The sequence below is a fragment of the Echinops telfairi genome, unplaced genomic scaffold, assembly GCF_000313985.2.
Source record: "Echinops telfairi isolate 266 unplaced genomic scaffold, ASM31398v2 ScPeMD7_7469;HRSCAF=8507_1, whole genome shotgun sequence".
Taxonomy (NCBI): domain Eukaryota; kingdom Metazoa; phylum Chordata; class Mammalia; order Afrosoricida; family Tenrecidae; genus Echinops; species Echinops telfairi.
The window spans coordinates 92040778-92062918 of record NW_022111373.1 but is presented as its reverse complement, the minus strand read 5'-3'; the positions used below and the strand labels follow the sequence as shown (position 1 = coordinate 92062918).

Genomic DNA, 22141 nt, shown 5'->3' with positions numbered 1-22141 from the left:
AATGTTTTGAGAATGATGATGGCAACAAACGTACAAATGTGCTCGACACAATGGAAGTATGTGTGGATTGTGATAAGAATTGTACGAGCCCCCAATAAGATGATTAAAAAAAACTTTTATTTTTTTCCTTATTAATTTTAAATAAGTGGAAGGATGACCATGATAATTAACTGAAAACTTAATATTATAAAGATAATAATTCTCTCCAAATTTATAGATTTAATACAACCAGAATAAAAATCTCAATGTGTGGGTAGCATGCAAACTAATACTAAAATTTAAGTAAAATTTCAAAAAGTATACATTCAACCACTTCAATAATCAGGAGGGGAATGCATGCTAAAGCCTTACTGAGGTACTCTTCATTAGGCCCGTGCCAGACTGACAATAGTTCAAGCTCTGACAATACCAAATTTAGGGTAGGGTTTAAACAAAGTAAATTCATAGTTTTAATGAACATATTAATTGGTACAATTTGGAATATTCTTTGAAATTATCTAGTCATCAATTTCACATTTAAACCAAAATTAAACTCAGCATCGAGCTGATGCTGATTCTTAGGGACCCTACAGGGCAGGGTTTCCCCAACAGCAGCTCTGGACAGGGGTGGAAAACCTCATCTTCCTCCCAGGGTGGTTTCAAAATGCTAACCTTGCGGTTAGTAGCCAAACTTGTAACCCACGACACTGCCATGTAGGAGGCATTACTATTTTAAGCATGGCATAGTATGAGACAGTTCATAAGAAAAGTGTAATCGTTGGGCAAAAGAAGAAAACAAATCACATCTACTTCCAAAGTTAAGAAATAGGAGAAGATCCATTGGTGGGCAAATCCTCCAGAAGGTAGAGCTATTCTCTGCACTATCCAGAAGACCAAGTATAACAAGAAAGCTATTCTCTGCACTATCCAGAAGACCAAGTATAACAAGAAATCTTGAAACAGTAAAATCTCCCATTAGATTACAAACATTTATGTTTAGATAGTAAAGTGGTGCCTAGCAAGTTTTTTTTGTTGGTTTAAACCAGCCCCCAACAGCATGGTTTTTAAATCAGCAAAATTATACTCAGCTGTCGGAAGCATGCTATTACAAAGAGAGAGGGGCAGGTCCCAATTGCAAAGAAAAATCAGTCCAGAAAGTACAGCAGGCCAATTAGTGAGTGCTGCTCCTTGCTTTTTGGGTAATTGCTCTTAAAAGAAGCCATCCAGGTGTTCCATAATCCAAGCACACTATTATTTTATAAAAGGGTGAGGCAAGGCGCAAGAAAGGCAAAGCGCCCTCCTATAGCTTAGCACAAAAGTCCAAATCCCACTGCTTAGTTGATTGCGGAAAGCGAGCGCAGCAAAAGCAAGGATGTTTAACACTGGAGGATGCTCTCTAACCTACCTGTGTGCCCCTCCAAAACCAACCAACCACCCTGCAGATATGGCATTTAAACAAAAGAACAGAAAACTATTTTACTTACATTCCATTTACTTTCAGAAGGGTGAGGAAGCTGGGGAAAAAATACACGTTTAAAGAGTAATAATCTTATTTTCTTTAACCCAACAAAGATTTGACTTAGAGCACACAGAGGATTTATCATAAAGTTCACCTTTGCCTCTTTTGCCAAGTCTGAGAGCAGTCCACTTCGGGCACGTACAAAATCCACTCAAGCACAGGTTACGAGAGAGCCAGCTTTAGGAAATCTGGTCAGACCAAAACTAGCCTGTTTGCAATTCAAAAACAAGAATTCAGCCATTCACAACCCAACCCAGGGCACTGAGAACCTTTGTGCAGCAATGTAGGACAGAGGTGACAAGTGAAATCACATCTGGCTATTAAGTCAACAGCATCACAGTAACAGAACCCAGTGTATTTCTCATTCAAGTATATACACTACTTTTAAGCCAAAAATTAGTAACAAGAATATACAACCACAATTACTTTCATAAACACCATGAAAAATAACAAGACAAATATACATTATCTTGAATTTTCTAGTAATTACAAACATCTTAACACTGTCATCAGACACTCGACCCATAATTTTTCATTGTTTTGTACACTCTTAAAATAGTATCATTTTATAAAAATACTGATAATGGCTCGATGCATTTTATAAGTCTGATTATCTTTTATTCTTATATATTTCAGTAGTCTATATCCTAAGCAAGTCTTTCTTCCACCATCACAGTCCTTCCTTAACTATCCATTCACTCCAACAGAGGTCTCCACAGGCGTGGAAGGATTACATCCGAAAGCTTCGAGTTCTTTGAAAGGGTTGGAAAGGCTTTTTGAATGCCCACACGAGCAGCTGTGGTCTTGGTCTGTTTTTCTCCGGAAACAGAAGTGTTTCACTTTCTGGTGTAGGAAACCGTTGCTGGTAGACTTCAGGATAGGATTTCTGAAACTGGGAGGAAAAAGGGTCTAAGCGAGTCAAAAAGACAAAACAGGACACTAATAAAACAAGGGGATAGCCAATTCTAACTTTCCCATACGCTGAATGTGTTCTGTTTTAACGTGTATAGTTTTGCAACAGAAAAATAGGACAGATAAGAACAAGAGGACCCAATCAAATTCCCATCAACACAAATCCATTTCTTTAGTTAAATCATTTAAGTCTACTTCCTATTGACCAAATTCATCTTCAATGTGGCCCATCTGTAAAGATGGGCGCCTTTTAATATTTCTGAAAATGTTACCCATTGCCAAATATAAATGGGCCTCGATTTATAAGTAACTTACTTGAAATTAACTTACTGTTCTATATAACTAAGGAAAATCTAGGTCCAACTACAATCACTGTTTCTCTAACTCGGTCCTACCAGCTTCTGTCCAGATGGAAAAGACAACTTTCTGATACACATTACTTTATGAAATGTCACAAGAGAGGTACTTTATTTTTCCTCTAATCCATACTACTAAATTTATCTCCAAAATTACTTTGAGAAAAATATGACTGGGAGTCTAATATATATATTAGACTTGATATATATATATATATTGAAAATATCATGGAAAAATTGCATCAACTTTCAATTCCATTTTCCCCATGAAGCTCTCTCACATATTTACACATACACATAAATATATATGTAATATGTATATTTTCAGTGTGATCAGGAATCACACTATGTAGAATTTCGTCTTTAAAATAATTATCCAGTCTTTGATCAATACTTTAAGAATGATCAAATAAGTTGTTTTATTCTGAGCTGAAAATTATTCATTGGAATGTTTATGCTGTTTTTCCTTATGGAATAAAAACTAAAAACTTTTTATAATGCCTAAAATGAGAAGTCAATTTGATATTTGCTATCAGTGGCTTTTAAATGCTAGACAATTTTACTTCTGAAAATAATCAATATTACTTGCCAATCAAAGAAATCAAAAGACACTTGGCCTCATTTGATAGACTCTCCAACTCTAAAATAATTGACCCACTACCATGGTGCCACACATTATAAAACAGACAAGTATTAGAGAATAAGTCAACCAATGAAGCATTTAATATTCATAAGAGATCTTCAGTGGACACAAAAAATCTGGAAAATTGATCACAACTGTATAAATCAATGTGACTTCTAAAATATATAAATGAAATCATATACTTTTCAAAACTAGCATGACTAGCATTCATTACAGGAAAGAATACAGTTTCTTCAACAAATGGTGCTGGGATAATCAGATGTTGACATAAAATAAGGAGTTGCCCCATTGCCTCACACCAGATATAAAAATCAACACAAAATGGATCCACACGCTAAAGAGTGAAGATCACAAAACTCCTAGAAGAAAATGTCGGAGTAAATCTTCAGGACCTTGTTCGTGATGATGGACTCAGATACGACACCAGAACGCAAGCAGCAGCAGCAGCAGTGAGACTCTCTGAAAATGGAAAGTCTCTGTGTCTCTGTGCACATCAGGAATGGGAAAAGCAATGCACAGAATGGGAAAGGACACGTGCAATTCATCTATCTGATAAGGTTTTAATATTCCGAATATATCAAGAACTTCTCAACAACAAAAAGACTAGAAGCCCAGTTCATGGGAGCAGAAAGCCTCTGCAGGAGACAGATGGGGCTTTCTACCCACAGGGCAGTTCTCCCCCCACCTCCAGGGTCACTGGGGGTCGGCATCGACTTGATGGCAGGGAGGGTTTTCACTCCTTTTTTACCTGCTTCAGCTTTTTCTTCTTCTCTTTGGTGGAGAGCTTGGCATCTGTTATGACTTCCTCCAGCAAAGCCGCCAGGGGTTCCTGAGAGCCGTATGCTCTTTGGTATTCAAATTCCTCGGGACTGATTTGGCGGCAAAAGGATGGGGCAGATAAAGTGATATCCATATCAGCTCCTGGATATTTTATCTGAGGAAAGGGGATTAGGAGTGAAAAGAAATTGTGTATTTTTCATTTTTGCATTAGCTCCCAAAATTAGTTCTGATCAAATGCCTGAATATCTCAAATTTATCTTGGAAAATAAGTGTTTCCAAAACCACGACATTTCATCATTTCAAGCTACAGTTTTAATACGACATATTTGCCTTTCTAAATTCCTTATCTATTTTCATGAACAAAAATTCTGTGTCCTCTTCTACTACCATATGAAATTTGAACCTCAGTATTCACTTGGGTTCCAGCATCAGGACTGGAACAGTCCAGGCGTTGCGCTGTGGAACACACACCTGGCTCCTCCCTCTCTGCTGTCTGAACCTCCTACCCTTAGGGGTGGGGGCAAAGGCACCAGCGAGCTGAGCCGTTAGGTAGCGTGGGGTATGGCGATCATTTCCAAGCATATTCATAGTGAAAACCAATAAAACCCAAGTTACTATCTTTCTGGTCTTCTCTGCTTTCAGCCAAGAGCCCTCTGTGTCAGCAATGACCCCTTTCCTTCCAGATCCTCGTCTGAATCCAGCTTGAACTTCTGGCAGCTCCCTGTTGAATGTGTTGCTGCAACCATTTTTCAGTTATCTTTGGCAAAATGCTATTTGTATGCGATCTTAATGATATCATTTGATAATATCTGCATGCTGTTGATCACATTTCATTGGAAAGGGGGAAAATATGGATCCCTTCCAGTCAGCTGGCCCAGTGGCCATCTTCTAAATTTCTTGGCATAGACAAACGAGTGCTTCCAGCATTGCATCTCCTAGGTGAAACATATAAATTAGTATTCTGTCCACTTTCAGAGTCCTGTTTTCCACCAATACCTTCTATGCAGGTTGGAGGTCTTTCTAAAATAACATTAGTTCTTGATTATATGATACTCCTGAAATGGCTGAATGTCAACCAATTATTTTGGGTGTAGTGACTGTGGATTCTATCTTCTTCCAATAATCATTGCATCATGCAATATTTTTCCCATGGAATCCTTCAATCTTTCCACTCAAGTCTTGAATTTTTTTCTTTCAGCTTGTGATCGGCTGAGTGTGTTCTTCCTTCTAACTTCAGGTCTTTTCATAGTTCATTACAATACTTTGTGTTTTTGAGCTAACCCTTTGTCATTTTCCTTTCAGCTTGCTTCTTCCATTTGGTTGTGCCACTCTATGTTCAAAAGCAAGTTTCAGAGCCTCCTTTGACATCCTTTTTTGTATTTTATTTCCTCTCATTTTCATAACCTTTTGCATTCTGCACAAATGATGTCCTTGATGTCATCGTTCAACTTGTCTGGTCTCCAGTTATTAGTATTCAATGCATCAAATCTACTCTGAGATGGTCTCCAAATTCAGGTGGATAATATACTCAGCATCATACTTTGGCTCATGTGGACTTGTTTTAATTTTCATCAGCTTTCAGAGTTTGCTTTCACGGGAACTACTAATATAGTGGCCTATTCCATAGTTGGGCCTTGGCCTCGGTCTTGTTCTGACTGATGATACGGATCTTCTCCATCTTATCTTCCCACACGTTTTGTCTTTATTTGATTCCTTTCTGTTCTCTCTCCTAAGGCCCATGTGTATAGCTACGCTAGCTGTTGTTGACAAAGGTATTTTAAGTGAATAAATCACAGATCATGCAGAAATTCTATTATGTGATCTCTGGTGCTGTTTCTAGCCACAAGCTCACATATCCCAACTGCTCATCCCCAGGTGACACAAATGGTTTGCACTCAACTGGTAACCTAAAAGCTGGCATTTCAACACCCCCCCCCCCAGTGGAACTGCGAAAGGAAAGGCATGCCCATCTTCTTCTATGAAGATCAGAGCCAAGAAAACCCTATGGAACTGTTCGACTCCGGAACACAGAGGGTGCCCATTGAGATCAATTCAGCAACAACAGGACCTAAGTCCCAGGTGTACTATGTAAGAATCAAGGTATTTAGTACATACAAATCATTTCCATCAATGATTATATGGGGGTTCTGAACAAACTCATTTAAGAATTTTGTAACAGTATTGAAAGTATACAGTACTGATCAACATAAGCAATAGCAAGCACATCTTAGTACCATGCTCTGGTATAAGGATTTCCTGTATATTAAATCACTAATCCGTAAATCAAAAGTCCCAAGGAGCCTTCCCAGGTGAGGTGACTTCCCTCAGCCAATTGCCTAAGATGGGTAATAAATAGCCTTTCCTTTACCTGAACTCTCCGTAGGTGGGCCACACGCTCCTCTATAGAGGTCTGCAAGGCCACAGGAACTTTCAGAATATCCTGGTAATTGTCCATCAGAAAGGTCACCAACCTAGCGGCTAATAACTCATCCAAGTCTACTTCATCCTTGGAACACAAGATGCAACGGGAAAACGTCTGCACCAGCTAAAAAAAGAAGAAGAGTTAATTAATTCCAAGTGAGTTTACCTTTTCACTCTGAACTCTGAATTGATTATAATATAATTTGCAAAAAGCAACCTTGGCTAGTTGGTGAGAAATAGTGCAAGGAGCAAGGCCACCTCAGATAAACTGACCTTGTCAAAAACCAGCATGAACAAAATGTCTCACCTTAAGGAGTTAGTAGAGATACTTGTCTAAGAAGTTCTCAAAGAGTACCTTTTTATGAACAATTTGAAATATTAACAAGTTCTGACAATTACGATGACTCCATGACTTGAATCACATAGAACTTTTAAGTGCAAAGTACTTTATGGCCATGTTATCCTAATTTCACTACTGCATGTCTAAACTGTTGCTTCCCTGCCCTTGCCTCATTAACTGTTATTTTCTTTAACTACATAGCACAGAGGCATTAATTCTGGTGAAGAAAAGGCAATACACCACATGCAAAAAGTTAGCACAGCATCATCAAGCAAAGGAAGACATTGAAACGTATGCCAAGAACAATGGCCAACTGTGGTACATGCTGCAACCACTGTAACAACAAACACGTATTTGAAAGTAGATACATAGGTAAATATGTATGCTAAACAGATGAGGGAAGTCATATAGAAGTACATCCATATACATATAAGCACACACACACACACACACACACAAACCTCACTGCAATCAAGTTGATGCCGACTCACACTGACCCTTTAGGACAAGGTAGAACTGCCCCTTTCAGTTTCTGAGACTAACTGTTTACTGAAGTAGAAAGCCCCATCTTTCTCCTGGTGGTTTCAGACTTCAGACTTTGTGGATCACAACCCAGTGTGTAACCCCTGGGCCAACAGGACTCCTACATAGAGTTTTAGTTGTAGATTTTTCTCCCATCTTTGTAAATGTTCTATGTATACTCATATATATTAGAACACATACAGGGCATAGTTATAGACATTATTTTGGTACTGGCACTGAATTGCTGGACTTGAAACTTAGGGTAATAATCTTAGAGGACATCTAGGTCCCAGCACAGAAAGATAATGTTCTACATCCTAGCCTGGTGAGTAGCATTTGAGGTCCTGAAAGCTTTTGGATGGTCACCTAAGAAGCAATTATTGTTCCCTCCCCAACTAAGCAAAAAAAGAAAAAAAATTAAAGATTCAAAGAAGCAATCAGTCCACATAAACTACAGCCTCCTCTAATCTAAGACAAGAACAACAAGATGGTACCCCGCGACCAGTACCAATCATTCTGAACAGGACCATAATCGAAGGTCCAGATTACAATGATGAAAAAAACATGTAGAACAAAATACTAAATTAAAACAGAACAAAAAGTCCAGTCTGACTAGTCTGAAAGAGGTGGGAGCAACCATCAAGGCTTTTGCCCTAAGACAAACTTTCTAACGTGAAACTGAACATCCTTCTGGAGGCCACCTTCCATGAAGAATGTGTTCCTGAGAATAGTCCACTAACTATACAACAGACCCAAAGGGAACCATTTACAGAAGACCAAAGATAAGAAAGCAAGAGAGATGTGGGGACTGCCTCTAAAGTCCTAATATAATTTACATATGATTTTTTAATTTAAAAACTAATTATCTAAAGCTCAATAATATATTCACACACACACACAAACACAGAGGTCATGAATCACTCTTATTAGGAACTTAGTGACCTTCTGATCATAGGCTACGCTTCTAAAACTCGAACCAGTATATCCCAAGGGTACACAGTGTTTTGCTACAACAGAGAACATATACTCTCAGAAGATTATTTTGCTTTACAACTTTTCCAGAGAGAAATTAGGAAATTTAACTAGTAAATGGTTCCAAGCATAAACCCAATTATAAAATATACACTGACATATTATAAAGTAGAATTCAAAATTGCTAGGCATTTTTAAGCAAATTTGAGAAAACTTTAAGAAATAACATCTTTTATGGGATCTTAACCCCTCTTATACTCTGGAAGGATAAATAGCCTCCCTCTCTATCCTCACAAGCTGTCTAGTCCAACTGCATTATATACCGTATATACTCGAGTATAAGCCGCCCCGAATATCAGCTGAGGCACCTAATTTTACCACAAAAATGGCATTTAAAAAATTATGAGGACAACAAATGTAAAAATGTGCTCGACACAATGGATGGATATATGGATTGTGATAAGAGTTGTACAAACCCCCAATAAGATGATTTAAAAAAAACAACCAACAAAAAAAGGAAATGTGCTGAGAGACTTGGCTTATACACGAGTCTATGCAGTATGTAATAGCTCTCCGTCTGGTTACAGTAATAATGGTTTTGCTGCCCGTCTGCAGTCAGAGAGAACATGATTTACTGGAGAGACCACCTATCTTTCCATTCTACTGTTTTTGTGTTAACAGAAGGTGTCAGTTCAAGAAGAGCTAAGAGGAGTCAACAGTTCTTGATGCCCACTCGTGAGCGGGCGACCTGCCCCCACTCGTTGTCTCTTTTCCACTGAGTTATTTAAAATGCTTGGCGCGCAGAAGCACAAGACCAGCCAGGACGGGTTCCAGGCTAGGGCTATTTGGCAAAGCTGCCTTGGACCGTTTAGAAAACTAGATTATCCAAACTAATAAAACTTTCTTGGATTGAATTTCATTCCAAAAGTCATATTAGATGTTAAGAATCAACCTACCAGTGTTCGCGTGCTGAAACCATCACACAGTGGTGGCATCTCTTTGTTCAAACAGATCCTTGCCATCATCCTCATCAACAACTGTAACTTTCTCCTGTTCTCAGGCGGCAGGAGGAGGCAGCAAATCTGAAATGCTTCAATAGCCATTTTCTCTTTCTGTAACAAACCTAATTTAGAAAGGGGGTGGGGTGGGGGATATATTTTAAAACCTATAACTCACATGGTTTTGTTATGTTCTCATTGTAAGAAATATTTATTATTACAGTTGCATAAAAATATTTTCACATATCCTACTATATTTGGACCAAGTGACTACAGACTCTCTGTCCCTTAAAACTCAGTATATGAAAAAAAATTAACTCTTTCAAAAATGAACAAAATCTAGATAGGACATACAAACGATCAGCCTGGAATACGAAACAGACAGCACTAATTTCTCCCCCCACACCCTTGAGAGACATAGCTAGATGTTCACAGAGCTCTTTGCAAGGTTAACACTTTAAAGAGGTCTTTGGCAGCAGACTTGACTAATGCAGTCAGTCATTTCTTGACAGCTGCATCCATGAGCATTGATTGCAGATCCAAGTAACATAAAATCTTTGAAATTTTCCATCTTTTTTCCATTTAGCATGATGTAGGTCCAGTTGTGAGGATTTTGTTTTCTTTACTTGTAATCCTTACTGAAGGCTGGCGCCTTTAATATTCATTAGTGTTTCAAGCCCTCTTGACTTTATCCAGCAAACTGTCTCATCTGCATATCACTGGTTCTTAGTAAGTCTTCCTCCAATCCAGAAGCCACGCTCCTTAGTCCGGCTTCTCTGGTGATTTGCTCGGCATACAGACCGAGTAAAGAAGGTGAGGAGACACAACCCTGATGTGCGTCTTCCCCAATTGTAAGCCGTGCACTATCTCCTTGAACTGGTCGAGCAGCTGCCGCTTGCTCTATGTATAGTTCTACATGGACACAAGTGTTCCGAAATTCTCGTTCTTCACATTGTTACTTGTATTTGATATCGTCCACACCTCCAAATGCCGTTGTTAGTCAACAAAGCACATGGGATCATAGTTCAGGTCGGCCAGATTCACTTCTTCATCTGTGACATCCCTTATTCCAGGTCCTCTTCCAAATCTGACTTTATTTCTGGCAGTTCCTTGTCAAGATACTGCTGCGTGGAATACTTCAATTATGCAACTCGAGATTGAATTTTTTTTCTTCTGTGCTTTCAGCTTGACAAATGCCAAGAACCTTCTTGCTGTTTTCTAGCTCCAAGCCTTTGCACATTTTTCATAATACTTCGTCTCTGTGCTGTCCTTCAAAATATTCTGTTCAGCTCTTTTACGTAATTTCTACCATTTGGTTTAGCTAACCTACCTTCAAACACAAGTACAGAGTCTCTTCTGACATTCACTAACTGATCTCCCATGTAGGCATATAGTTATCACTAACAGCATGAGACTTCAGGACCCATCATGAAATGTTCTGTTCGTCAAAAGCATATGCCACTACAGCTTCTCAATCCATCATTCCTGGCATCATAGATCATAGAATTGTCTGCTTTTCTCCCTTCCTTGTTTCTGTTCTGATCTTTTGCTTTCTTCATGTATTGTCCTCGATGACTTTCCATAATTCATTTGGCCTCCAGTCATGTGTTCCATGCATTAAGTCGATTCCTAGGATGATGCCTAAATTCAGGTGGGATATACTTGAGCCGTACTTTGGCTCTTAAGGACTTTTTAAAGTTTTATTCAGCTTCAACTTGAGCTGGTAAGTTGTAAAAACATGGGATAAAGAACCCAAAACTCACTGTCCCAAGTCAATTCCACCTCATCGTGCCTCTAAAGGACAGAGGTTGTAAGTCTTTATGGGAACAAACTGCCCCATCTTTCTCCCTTAAAACAAACCCAGGTTGGCTGGTGGGTTTTAACCACCAACCTTGCATTAGCTGCCCAGAACTTAACCCACTGTGCCACCGGGTCTCCAGGAAAGCAAAGCAAAAGTATGCTAATTCTATCAAATTACTATGACAAAGGATGTTTATTATACAATGATTTGGTCTTTAAATAACTTTTTTTTTAATGTAAGAACAATCTTGATCGTTGAATCAAAACATCATCAAAAGATCATTGCTCTAAAACATCCACAAGAAAATCAAATTTCCAAGAAGGAACCCTTTCAGAAAGACCGAAGCTATAATGATCTTTTTCTTTTCTATCATTTCCTTGATTGTGTAAATTCTGAAGTGAAACTTACGTGAGGAGAAGCAGCAGGTTTGAGGAAATGGTAATTTTAGTCTATTTACTTTGCAAGTCTTAAATAGCAAATAACAAAGCCATTTCTTCTAAAAAGTTAGACTTCCAAATGAAAAAGAAAGCTTCCACACTTGACTATTCATGGAGTAACATCCAGAATAGATTTAATCATGAACAGCAAATGTCAGGTTTATAGTCTTCCTTACCAGTATAGTTATACTTCTTTGTACCAAATGAAATATAATGTATTATTCTTTAGGAAATAAAAACTAGCTCTTCCGGTAGTTGCCTGAGGTGACCTGCCAAAGTGGTTCGCTACTCTCTTGACCCAGAAAACCCCACACAATCCTGTAAATCAAGAGGGTCGAACCTCCGGGAAACTGCCCAGGCCATCAAAGGCATGCACATCTGGAAAGCCACCAAATCTTTGAAAGATATCACTCTGCAGAAGCAGTGTGTGCTTTTCCGACGTCACAATGTCGATGGTGGCTTGGTAGGTGTGCCCAGGCTGGACCCAGGGTCGGTGGCCCAAAAAGAATGCTGAATTTTTGCTTCACATGCTTAAAAATGCAGAAAGTAATGCTGAACTTAAGGGTGTAGATGTAGATCCTCTGGTCATTGAGCACATCTAGGTGAACAAAGCCCCCTGGAGGCACCGCAGGACTTACAGGTCGGATCAGTCCATACCTGAGCTCCCCCTGCCACACTGACATGATCCTGACTGAAAAGGAACACACTGTTCCTAAACCCAGAAGAGGAGGTTGCACAGAAGAAAAAGATTTCCCAGAACAAATTGAAGAAGCAAAAACTCAGGAATAAATGAAGCTTAAAATTTTTTTTAATTTTAAAAAATTTGAAAAATTTTAAAAAATTTTTTAAATTTTAAAAAATTTGAAAATTTTTTAAAAATTTTAAAAAATTAAGAAAAACTATTGATTCTTGCTTTGAGTTTCATAAAATGACTTAACCATTTTCATTTTTAAAATGCTATGATCTTGGCCTAATGGAAGTCGCTCTCAAAAAACAAAACAAAAAAAACACCTCACTGCCACTGACTCAATACTGACCCACAGTGATCCTACAGGGCAGAACAGAACGGCCCCTGTGAGTTTGCAAGGCTGTCACTGTTTATGGGAGTACAAAACCCTGTCTTCTCCCTCAGAACAGCTGCTGGTTTCCAACTGCTCACCTTTCGCGAGCAGCCCAACCCTTAACCACTACACCACTGGGGCTCCTTATGGAAGTCTTTAGATAATGAAAAATGAAATGATTCAATATCAATAATACAAATGTGCATTCATTACAACTTACCTAATACACTGACAAAAGCATCAAAGAGATGAAATGTAAGCAGAGGTTCTTTTAAGTGACCATAGTAATCAGCTATCGTTTTAAAGACATCTTTTTCAAATCCGGAGTACATTGGCTGCTTCCAATCAGAACAATTTGGCCCTATTTTTAAAAAGAAGAAAAAGAAACATTAATGAGACAATCAACTATGCTTGTCTTTATGCATATATATGGTGGACAGATATTCAAAATCTGAAATGATTTCAAAGGGGAAAATAACAGAATACAAAGCACTCACACAAAATGTTTTATATCTAAATTGAGGTCTCTCCCTCTCTATTTAGAAATATCTACAAATTCATTCTAAAACAATTTTAAAAAGAAATCTGCTCTTTCTAACATGTTCTTCTGACAGGGATTTTTATTACATGTAAATAATGACTGCTTGCTTTGAAACATTCAACATTTTCCTAATCTTGATACATTTAACCAAGATGTGGATTGGCTCACAAACCTAACAGACAAGTTATAAAGAAAACTTCAAATGAGCGTTTCATTATTTCTTCATTTTTGTATCATAAAATCCTGGAGTTCTAAGGTGAATGAAGTAATTAATTATGCCTCTAACTATTTCAAACTGGTAAAAGTGTAGATTTTTTTAAAAAGATGTCCTGATAAGGAGATTTTATATTTTCTCTTGTTCATCCACTCTGACTCAGAAGACATCAACCAACACGGAAGCATCAAAATTCTGAATGTAACCTGAAGTATACCAGTGATGACGTCAGATGGATCTTGGGGAATGTCAACACTGTTTACCTGTGTTTTATTGCCTATGAAAAAGCATTCAACTGTGTAGACCATAAATGATGGATAACATTGCAGAGAAGGGGAATTCTTAATTGTGTAGAGCCTGTGCCTAGACCAAGAGGCAGCTGTTCAGATAGAAGCAGAAGATGCTGAGTGGTATAAAATCTGCGAAGGAGTGTGCGAGGATTACCCTTTCGTCGTACTTATGTAATTTGTATGCTGAGCAACTTCATAATGAATAGAGAAAACATTGAAGTTGTCAAGGATTTCACTTTACTTGGCTCCACAGTCAAAACTCATGGAAGTAGCAGTGAAAACATCAACCTGGTTCCGACCCCACAGTAACCCTGTGCAAACAGAATCGAACGCTGCACGGTCCTGCGCCATCCTCACAACTGGTCCGCTGCCTGTGCCCACTGTGGCACCTACTGTGCCACTCCATCTCGTGCAGGGCCTTCCTCTTTTGGGGCGCCCCTCCACGTTACCAATCAAGATGTCCTTCTCCAGGACTAGTAGCTCTGACAATATGTCCGAAGTACGTTAGATGTAGTCTTGCCACGCTTGCATCTCAAGAGCACCCTGACCTTGCTTCTTCCATGACAGAGAGCAGTGGAAAGGGGGAAATCAGTGCCTCACCCAGGCGGACTGACACGGTGGCTGCAAAACTGGCCTCAAGCACGACAACTATTGTGAGGACGGCACTGAACAGGGCGGCGTTTGGCTCTGTTGTTCAGGGACTTGCTCGGCAGTCACTCGGAACCTCACAACACCACCACCAAAAGAAACGATTTGACCCTCCGGCAGTACCAGAAAGGCGGTGCACACCAAGCAGAGCCTACTTCAAAGAGAGACTAATTATAGGAACCGTGAATGAGCCAGCACAAGGCCAAGATGCATGTAGGTCTAGCACCTAAAGAGAGCAGGACAAGCTAATTCTGTACAGAGTTAGCAGGGAATTGCCCCAACAGCTCGCATGCCGAACACAGATTTGTGCTGCCACATTAGGAGACGGACTGGAACTGCTTGGGTCTTGAGAAAATGGCAGGCGATCCTACGAGGAGCAGGTTAGCCAGCCTTCCTCGTCTCACTACCTCATGGAAGAAAGAAGGGGTGTGGCGGCATTGTCCAATTCTGGGCCAAGGAGGACGCAAGACAAAGCAATCATATCAGAAGAAGCAACCAGGAAAAAGTTAAAGGAGATGATTCCTCTAGAGGTGCTATAACTGAAAAGGAGGGGCAAGCTAAAAGAGACCGTTAAAACTCTCTGCAGAGAGCTTTCCACTACAGGCCACTGGGACATTGTGAAAAATGGGCTTTGCTGGTCTCCTTGAAAACTCCCTTACCTTGTCATTCCGCACAGTTCCTGTGAGAAATGGCTTAGTCTGATTGGGAAAAATCTGAAGAGCATGAAAGATCATGTGCTGCCACATTATCCTAGCAGCAAATGTGGCCAGTCTTTCACTTCCTCCTCTGAAATATCCCAAGCTGAGCCCATTGAAATAATTAGCTTGATCAGTCTCAGCAAGCAACATGCAACGCTAGAATTACTCTCTACAAGGATATGCATGTAGTTCATTCTAAGCAGTTGTATCCCTTTGTGGATACTTCATCAGATGCACACATTAAAAAAGGTTTCTTTGCAACGACTAGTTCATAGTGATCGCTGTCAAAAGAGGACATAGTTTTAAGTGTTTTGTTTCTTGGTATTCATCTTGAACCCCAGTTCGTTTTTGTTTGTTCTTTGCTTTTTAAAAAATAAATGCTTATTCCTGGCATATTCTGGAAAAGAGGTGCTTTGTTTTTTTTGGGGGGGCGGGTATCTACTTTTTCATGAATTCTAATGATCTACATACAAGGTGAAAGAGAGAAAAAGAAAAACCCACAGCCCAGTTTGTATAGCATCAACCCCTTATTCTGTGGCTAACCAGAGGCTGACCAAAAAGCACACTATCCATACAATGAAGGAAAGAGCACATGTTCTCCAGTAAGAGCAGAGTGGCCTGAAGTTGAAAGGAGTTGTCATGTTTACAGAAAGGGAAGCCTGTAAAGTCTACCTTGATTCCACTGTGCATGACTGTGAAGAACTATGAAGACAAGGAACATGCCATTGTTTTAATGAACCCCAAAGTAAATTTAGGGGGCTAATAGACTTCTGGAAAAATCTGTGATTTTATAAGGACAACCCTTTGGACACCGGTTGTTCTTTGGCACATCAATAAACATCTTATTGGATACCAGTCATTCATAAAGCATTATAATTGATACATGCCAGACATACTCCCTTTAAACAAGACTTGCCATCTAATATAAAACTCCTTCACACAAAATCAATCATGAAGTACAATGCTGTCTGTGACAGGATTATATCTATCACCCTTCAAGGAAATCTAATTAATACAACTATTATTCAAAGTTATACACGAAGCACAAAAGCTACTGATGAAGAAATTGAAGAATTTTACCAATAACTTCAGTTGGAAATTGATCAAACATACAATCAAGATGCACTGATAGTTATTGGAGACTGGAATGCAAAAGCAGGAAACAAAGAGGAAGGAATCGCAGTTGGAAACTATAGACCTGGTGATAGAAATGAAGCTGGAAACCGCATGACAGAATTTTGCAAAACCAACAACTTGTTCATAGCAAATACCTGTGCTCAGGTGACTATACACATGAACTTCTCCAGATGGAATGCACAGAAACCGACTTGACTACATCTGTGAAAAGAGACGCTGGAGCTCGATATCAGCAGGTAACACCAGGCCAGGGGCCGAATATGGAACAGACCATCAATTGTTCACATGTAAGTTCATGATACGCTGAAGAAAATTAAAACAAGTCTGCAAGAGCCAAAATGCCACCTTGAGTAAATCCCACCTGAATTTCGAAAACATCTCAAGGCAGAATTGACACATGGAACACAAATGACAGAAGATCTGATGACCTGTGGGAGGACATCAAGACAATCATTTATGAAGCAAAATGTCATTAAAAAAATAAGAAAGAAAAAAATCAAAGTGGATGTCAGAAGAGACTGAAACTTGTTCTAAATCACTGAGTAGCTAAAGCAAATGGAAGAAAAGATGAATTCAATGAGTTGAACAGAAAATTTCAACTGGCAGCTCAGGAAACACAGCTAAATATTATAACGAAATGTGCAAAGACCTAAAAGTAGAAGTCAAAAGAGAAGAACACACTCACCATATCTGAATGGAAAGAACTCAAGAAAAAATTCAAGCCTCGAGTTGCAATGTTTTAAGATTCTATGGGCAAAATGTTAAATGATGCAGGAAGCATCAAGAGAAGATGGAAAGAATACACAAAATCACTGTACCAAAAAGAACTAGTTGACATTCCACCGTTTCAGAAGGTATTGCATGCGCAAGAATCAATGGTGCTGAAGGAAGAAGCTCAATTGCACTGAATGCAGCAGCTGCAAACAAGGCTCCAGGAATTGATGGGAAGCCAATTGAAATGTTTCAACAAGCTGATGACTCATCTACGCCAGGAAACTTGAAAGATAGCAACTTGGCCAACTAACTGGAAGAGATCCATATTCGTACCCATTCCAAAAAAAGGTGACTCAACAGAATGCTTAAACTATAGAACAATATCATTGATATTATACGCAAGTAATATTTTGCTGAAGATCATCCAGCAAGGGTTTTAGCAGCACATTGACAGGGTTCAGGCCGGATTCAGAAGAGAACAGGGAACAAGGTTTATCACTGCTGATGCTCAATAGATCTTGGCTGAAAGCAGAGACTACCAGAAAGATGTTTACTTGTGTTTTATTGACTATGCAAAGGCATTCAGCTGTGTGGGCCATAAAAACTGTGGAATACTTTGAGAAGAATGGGGATTACAGAACACTTCACTGTGCTCACAAGGAACCTGTACATGAACCAGAAGCAGTTGTACGACCAAACAAGGGAATTCTGCATGGTTCTGAAAGTCAGGAAAAGTGTGTATCAGGATTGTATCCTATTTCCATACTTGTTCAATCTGTTTGCAGAGCAAATCATTCGAGAATCTGGACTGTATGAAGAAGAATGTGGCATCAGGATATTGGAGGAAGGCACTAACAACCTGAGAAGCTTGCTTGCTAAAAGGGGAGAGGACTCGAAGTACTTGCAGCCTTCAGTATGGCTTCCTACTCATTGTAAAGAAAACCAAATCCTCACAACTGGACCAATAGGGAACATCATGTGTGGAGAAAAGGTTGAAGTGGTCAAGGGATTTTTGTCTTGCTTGATCTGCAATCAATGCTCATGGAAGCAGCAGTCAAGAGAGCAAAAGACGTGTTGCACTAGGTAAGTCTGCTGCACAAGACCTCTTCAGTGTACTGAAAAGCAAGAATTTTACTTTGAGAACTAAGGTGCGCCTACCCCAAGCCATGATATTTTCAATTGCCTTATATGCATGTGAAAGTTGAACATTGAATACGGAAGCCTGAAGAAGAATCAACGTATTTGAATTGTGGTGCTGGAGAAGAATTTTGAAAGTACCACGGACTGCTAAAAAGACAGACAAATCTGTCTTGGTAGACAGATGTATGGCCACAGTGCTCCCTAGACGCAAGGACGGGAAGACTTCTTTTACATACTGTGGGCACTTTGTCCCTGGAGAAGGGTGTCATCTTTGGTAAAGCAGAGGGCCAATGGAAAAGAGGAAGGCCTTCAGGAGATGGATTGACATAGTGGGTGGGACAATGGCTGGAGCACAGAACAATTGTGAGCCTGGTGCAGAACCAGGCAGTGTTTCATTCTGCTGTGCACAGGGTCGCTATGGGTCAGAACCAACTTGATGGCATCTAACAACAACACACACATGTGAAAATCATTACAAAGAGTCACTCCTCATGTGTAACTCCAGTTCTTCTAACCTTTCTGCAGAAAGCCACTGTTTCGTGCAAGGGAAAATTATACTCCACTAAATTTTGGTAACCATGAGAAATTCAGTATCACAAACACGCCTTAATATATACCCTACAACAGAGTTAGATTGATTTCCTCTGTTCATTCCCTGCTACCAACTCCCAAATTCTTATTGTCCCAGGAGTTCAAAAATGGGTTATTTAATTTTGCATTTATGTTTTCATCTTGTCACTTCTGTCTCTGGCCAAATATAATTTAAATTTAATTTACTTAGTGGTTGGGCAGGCAGAATAAAAAAACACTCCCCTTGACAATCCTCCATAATCTGCATCTCAGAGTTCCTAAATATGAATCGCCGGCGGAGACATTTTTAAACTTGTTATTGTGAATTGTGCAAAGGTTTCAAGAGCAGGTGACGAGTTTCTGTCTTTTGTTTCAGCTCAGTCACGGTGGTTCCCACAACGTAGGGGACCCCACTTAGCTCACTTCCTCCCCGTGTCTCCTCTCTCTCTCTCTCTCTCTCTCTCTCTCTCTCTTGTCTTCCTTCTTTGCTTCCTAACCCTTTTGAACGTTTGTTCTCGGGTAAACACTGTGCTTTTGATCTCAAATGATTGAATAGATAAGTATTTTAATACCTAAACCCAGAGAACTTTAGGCTTTACACAAACTAAATTTTGGCACTCATACTCAAAATGATACTCTGTAATCATTTTCTATTACAACTAAGATTATTCACATTAAGCTGTACTGAGAAAACAGCCCCCAGTTAAATCAATAATTCAGGGTTTACCAATTCACGACTCTGTGTGGCTATACATCTATGTGCCACAGAGTCAGGTCTGACTCACAGCGACCCGACAGAACACAGAGCAGCTGCCTCTGTGGGTCTCGGAGAATGGAAGTCTTTACGGGTAGAAAGCCTCATTTTCCTCCCTTGCAGTGGCTGGTGTTTTAGAACTGCTATCCTTGGGGTTAGTAGCCCATTGCGTAACCACTACACTACCATGACTCCGTATCTACATGCTTGTCCTAGCCAAAAGGGAAGAAATTACCTCTGTGGGGTGATTCGTGAGGTTCTGTTGATTCAAAGAGTCCAGCACTTGGCTATCAGCAGAAAGGTTGGCAATGTGAACCCACCTCACAGGTGCAGGGGAAGAAGAAAGGCCAGGCCGTCTGCTTCTGTACAGACTGCAGGCAAGACAACCCCACGGAGCCTCGCAATCCAGGGGAGGTAAGCAAAGTAACAGTAACAGGGAGCTACTGCCCTACACACACTCACAGTGAACTCCAAATTTAGAAACAAAACAGAAAACAACCAATGCTGCAGAGTTTGGAGCCCCCACCCACGGTCGGTCAGTGGGACTGTAAATCTGTGCACCCACTGTGGAAAGTGACAGGGTGCCACCTCAAGCAACTGGGGATAGAAATTCCTTTGGATCCAGCAATGCCTCTGTTGGGACGTACCCTGAAGAAGTAAGAGCCATAACAGGCGCGGGCATGTGCCCTCCCACGTTCACTGCAGCACTGCTCACAGTAGCAACAGGATGGAAACAACCTAAATGCCCATCGGTAGAAGGATGGAGAAAGGAACGGGTGCATCCACACGAAGGAAGACTGTGCATTTCTAAGAACCACGAATCGTCTCATGGCACCGATGGGCCTGGGGAGCATTATGCTGAGTGACATTAGCCAAACACTAACGGGCAAATGCTGCATGAGACCACTGTTAGAAGAGGGCTAAAGAAGACAAAGACTTTCGTGCCAAAGGGAACAGATGTTGGTACCAGAGGGAGGGAGATGGAGCACGAGGCTAGAGGGCTAACAGGTATTAACTTGAGTAAAGGAGAAGACAGGAATCCACAAGAGGGAAAAGAAGTGAGGGGCGGGGGGCGCAGTAAACTACTGGGGAGAAGGGGTAGTAAGTTGTTTCAACTGTTGCATACAAAATTGAAGTTCTGAAATGTAAAATGCCCCACCATGTTTAAAATTTTGTTTTAAAAAGACCAATTTGCCTGGCCTTTGGATTCAAAGAGTGGATTCAACAAATCCTAGTTCTACTGCTTATTAACTTGGTGATCCAAGTCATGGGCAGTTCCACTCTGTCACATGGGGTTGCTATCAGTCAAACCAACTCAAGGGTCCCAACAATAACAACCAATGGGCAAATATAACCAGAATCAAGCGGTCAAAATAACTGGCACTCCTCTCATTAAAATAACTTTTGGGGGGCGGAGGGGGGATAAGCCTTTATGATTAGACTCTCTTCTTTGGGTCAAGCTTTCCAAATTCCCCCCCACAAATAAATCTATGTACTTATATGTATATGTTAGGTATTAAGGTAGCAGATGGACATTGGGCCTCGACTCAAGTACTCTCTCAACGCAAGAACACTTTGTTCTATTCTAATAACCCAGTATTCTGTGATGCTCACCTTCCCGACTCAGTTGCTGAAGACAAATGGGTGCATAAGCAAAAGGGTGAAGAAAGCTGATGCTGCCCGCCTATCAAAAGATATAGCAACTAGGGTCTTAAAGGCTTGAAGATAAATACGCAGTCATCTAGTTGAGAAGCAACAAAGCCCACATGGAAGAAGCACACTAGCCTGTGTGATCATGAGGTGTCAATGGGATCAGGTATCAGGCAATAAGACCCAGAAAAAAACCATACCCAAATTATTTTGGGGTGGGGGGGGCATGGAGTGGAAACCCAATGACCATCTGTAGACAAATGGACATCCCCTCACAGAGGGGTCACAGGGAACAGATGAGCCAGTCAGGATGCAGTATAGCACCGATGAAGCACACTACTTTCCTCTAGTTCATTGGTCCTTCCTTCACCCCACTATCATGACTTCAATTCTGCCTTACAATTCGGATTAGACCAGAGCATGTACACTGCTACAGATAAGAGCCTACAAGACAGGGAATCCAGGATAGATAAACCCCTCAGGGCCAACAAGGAGAGTAGAGATACCAGGAGGATTAGGGGTGAGTGGGGGAAGAAAAGGGGAACCTATCACAAGGATCAACTTAGAACCCCTTCCCAGGGGGACAAATAATGGAAAAGTGGGTGAGGGGTGACAGAGGATGATGTAAGATATGGAAATAATAATCTATAACTTATCAAGGGTTCATGAGTGAAGGCGGCTGGGGGAGTGAGGGGGAAGAAATGGGGAGCTGATATCAGGGGCTCAAGTGGGAAGAGAATGCTTTGAAAATGATGATGGCAGCATATATGCAAATATACTTGAAACACTGGATGACTGTATGGATTGTCTAAGAGATATAAGAATCCCAATAAAAGTATTTTTTTATAAAAGGCTTGAAGATAAACAAGCAGCCATCTAGTTGAGAAGCAACAAAGCCCACATGGAAGAAGCACACCAGCCTGTGTGACCATGAGGTATCAATGGGATCAGGTATTAGGCATCAAAAAAATCATAACATTGAGAATGAGGGGCAGTGCGGAGTGGAGACCCAAAGCCCATCTGTAGACAATTGGACATCCCCTT

General features: G+C 40.3%; 1 protein-coding gene across 1 annotated transcript in view; it reads right to left on the bottom strand.

Moving 5' to 3' along the window:
- Positions 1 to 1451: 1451 nt before the first annotated feature.
- Positions 1452 to 22141, bottom strand: part of DEPDC1B (DEP domain containing 1B) — a 60106-nt gene continuing 39416 nt past the window's right edge. The window contains exons 6-10 of the mRNA XM_004703589.2: positions 12962 to 13102; positions 9401 to 9567; positions 6558 to 6734; positions 4158 to 4343; positions 1452 to 2390 (exon numbers count right to left, since the gene is read on the bottom strand). Coding sequence (XP_004703646.2) covers positions 2229 to 2390; positions 4158 to 4343; positions 6558 to 6734; positions 9401 to 9567; positions 12962 to 13102 — 833 coding nt within the window. The 3' untranslated portion in view covers positions 1452 to 2228. The remainder of the gene's footprint in view (positions 2391 to 4157; positions 4344 to 6557; positions 6735 to 9400; positions 9568 to 12961; positions 13103 to 22141) is intronic.